The sequence below is a fragment of the Seriola lalandi genome, unplaced genomic scaffold (genome assembly GCF_002814215.2).
Source record: "Seriola lalandi dorsalis isolate HSWRI2012SDOR001 ecotype SW California unplaced genomic scaffold, Sedor1 jcf7180002049993, whole genome shotgun sequence".
In the NCBI taxonomy this organism is placed as follows: Eukaryota; Metazoa; Chordata; class Actinopteri; order Carangiformes; family Carangidae; genus Seriola; species Seriola lalandi.
In genome coordinates this window covers 1-3,016 of record NW_019520546.1, presented here as the reverse complement: position 1 = coordinate 3,016, position 3,016 = coordinate 1, and the positions used below count along the sequence as shown (strand labels likewise).

Here is a 3,016-nt window from a genome sequence, read left to right as displayed (position 1 = left end):
CTGGTCCGGGCAGCACTCAAGAAACGTGCCCTGAAAAAGGAGAACATTTAGGATATGCAAGAGGGAGAAAGAGGAGAAGCAGGTAGGATGTTGAGGAGAAGAAAGTAGAGAACAGAGCAGGGCATCAAGGAGGAAGAAGAGAGTATCAAAGCATTAACATTAACTTTAAGTTATATCTCTGTTTAACCACAACAGGTTGTTTAAACTCTTACCGCTATGCAGAAGTATCCACACCCAGGACAGCAGTGGTGTTTGACCATGTGTGAACGATGGACGTCACAAAGCACCATAAGGGGCACCCGACTGGAGGGCCGCATGGTCTCCCCTTTAATAGTCCGACTGGTACAAGCCCTCAGCTGAGAAACAGAGCAGGAGAGAAAAGATTAGATTACACAGCTGGAGTTCCCACGAAAGCTATCTGCGAGCTTTATGAACTATCAAAGACCAGCGGACAATGCATCACACTCTGCTGTCCAAATCTACACATGATGCAAATGATGGTTCTTAATTCAAATGACCAAATGCAGAGTCAACACAGAAAGCAAAGACAGAGACAGACCTCTCCATTGATGCTCTCAGTGGCCATACACTGTCTGCTGACTCGGTGGCTGGTGCTGTCCACACGAGGAGCCTCCATCCTGCAGCTGCACAGAGGAAGCTCCTCCAGCCGCTCCGTGTCTCCTGCATCGCTTCCGTCTGCACAGGAGAGGAAAAAAAAATTGATTTTTCAGAAAATTTGTTTGTGATCTTAAGGCTGAAAGAGATAAACAAAAGTTTTTTTATTTCATTCAGGGTCATGAACCCCAAATATTAGTATAATTTATAGCCGAGCTATATGCAGTGACGTATCGATCATAAACCTACCATGATGAGGAGAAAGTGTCAAACTGTCAGCAGCAGCAATGTCCAGAGCACCCAAGGGAACCTCTGTGTACTCTGCAGACCTTCCTGCTGAGGAACGATCAAATGACTATGAGCATTAGGCATAAGAAAAAAACATACTGGAAAATGATCCACATCAATGAGAGGCAATTAACTCCTTTTAAACAGCAACCCAACACTGAATTGACAACACTAACAAAAATATATTTGGGCTTTTTTTTGTCACTGATCAACAGAAGAAAACGCTAGTTTTTGATGACTGCTTGCTCTTGGCACATTTTACAGCTGTGCAACAAGTGTGGTTTCAGAAAACCCCATAAGTAATGTCACTCACCTCCCAGCGTCTCCACCACATCAGCAGTGTTTCTCTCTTTCTCCTGGTCTGACGGCGGCCATGAAGACTCCTCGCTCTCATTTCTGCTCTGGGCGGTTCTCTGTGTTTCGGACTCTGAACTCTGCATGGGAGAAAGTTTGTCTGAATATAACATTTGACATGTGTGAAAGGGAGAAAAGAGGTTGAAACTTCTGAGTGGTTTATTTTTTGACTGAATTTCAACAGTCCTGCCACTGCTTTCTCACTATTCTGCAGCTGGTGGCGGTAAAGTGCAGGGAAACATATTTTTCAGTCACCTACCCGTTTTTCAATTTTTTCAAGTGGTGCTCTCTTCTCAATTAGGTATAGGAAGGAGTTTGAGTTGTTATACATTCTGTATTTTCAAGCAAGTGCACAATGATACAACAATTTTGGGCTGGTATTGTCAGGCTTGAGTGACATCTTCAGGTGAGATATAAGTAATCAGCAGGGTAGTAAAACCGATAGAGTCACTCACATGATCTGACATGTTCAGTGACCCCTCTATGTCTTTAGTATGTTGCCTTGCTTCTCCCCCACCATCTTCAAACTATTAACGAAACAAAAGAAACACAAATTTAACAATGGAAAAATGACTTTGACAATGGGTAATCAGTTTCAAGGGACAATATGTAAATCTAAGTCTCACACCTTTTCTGAATCTCGCGTGGACGGACTGGAAATCTGTATTTTCTTGGCCGCCTCCTCTTCTGACTTCCCCACACTGCTGCAGCTCTTCACTGGTGCGTTCTTGGCAACAGGCTCCGCCTTTTTATGGAAGAACATTTCTTCCTGAGTTTTAAAAGAAATCAGAAAAGACATCAGCAATAGACAACATTAACCACTGAAAGCTTATCGTAGCAAAGTGTAAATTATATGCACGCAGAAACATCATCTTACCGCAGTTTGAGCGTTGTCTGGAATGTTCTCAGACTTCTCAGCTGTGTTGTCAGATAAATGATCCAGTTTTCTCCTTTTTACACCTGCAGGAAACATGACAAAGCAACATAAACCATGAGAGTGAGCTTTGATATTAACAAGGACCCCTGACTCTTTTTTATTCACAGCTAACAAATTATTTCACACAGGTAAATATTAGTCGGTGGGAATATTTTACTGATACAAACCAGTTTCAGTGTCAGGGGAAAGGCAGGCAGAGGATCCTGAGGGAGTCACAGGTGCCTCAACGTGACTCATCTGTGGAACAAAAAAGTGACTCAAGTTATATTATATATAAAAGAAAAAACAGAACCACTCCTATACTGTGTGTGTTTGTTTAGTCAGTGGCTAGAAAAATGCACTCTGTTAAAGAATCAAAAGACACTGGGCCAAAGCAACGTCAGATGCCAAATGTTGGAATAAAATCAAGACAAAAAGTTACATATTTGACTCCACTCAATTCAAATGAAAATGCTAGCTCCTTGCTAGAGATGAAATAGGCTCACCTGTCCTGGTGGAGGCCTGTTCATGGTCTTGCGGGCTCGGTGGATCTTTGGTGGAGCAGGGGAGATAGAGGGAGATGAGGAAGCTGTGGCAGAGGAGCAGGAAGGAGCAGGTGGCAGGGTGGATTTACTGCTGCCGGGTCCAGAAACGCTCATCTTTGCTCGGCCGGGGGACACGGTTGACGTAGAAGGAGAGGAGGACAACGAAGAGGAGGATGTTGATGGAATGGACTTTGCTGCGTGGCCTGTGATAGGGACATAAAACCACTTACTGAGTACTGTTTTAAAAATCCTTGTAACTGCTGAAAGGTAGCTATCCACTGAAAAATTTTATTTTATA

At 43.2% G+C, this 3,016-nt stretch overlaps 1 protein-coding gene across 1 annotated transcript in view; it reads right to left on the bottom strand.

The window, feature by feature from the left end:
• The window catches only part of LOC147819732 (uncharacterized), a gene marked incomplete at its 5' end in the record, with an annotated part of 8,349 nt that extends 5,428 nt beyond the window's left edge, over positions 1–2,921 (bottom strand). The window contains 10 exons of the mRNA XM_087171863.1: positions 1–30; positions 213–356; positions 560–696; positions 865–951; positions 1,217–1,337; positions 1,713–1,784; positions 1,886–2,026; positions 2,135–2,217; positions 2,362–2,431; positions 2,680–2,921. Of these exons, the coding sequence (XP_087027989.1) occupies positions 1–30; positions 213–356; positions 560–696; positions 865–951; positions 1,217–1,337; positions 1,713–1,784; positions 1,886–2,026; positions 2,135–2,217; positions 2,362–2,431; positions 2,680–2,921 (1,127 nt within the window). The remainder of the gene's footprint in view (positions 31–212; positions 357–559; positions 697–864; positions 952–1,216; positions 1,338–1,712; positions 1,785–1,885; positions 2,027–2,134; positions 2,218–2,361; positions 2,432–2,679) is intronic.
• Between the last annotated feature and the right edge of the window lie 95 nt (positions 2,922–3,016).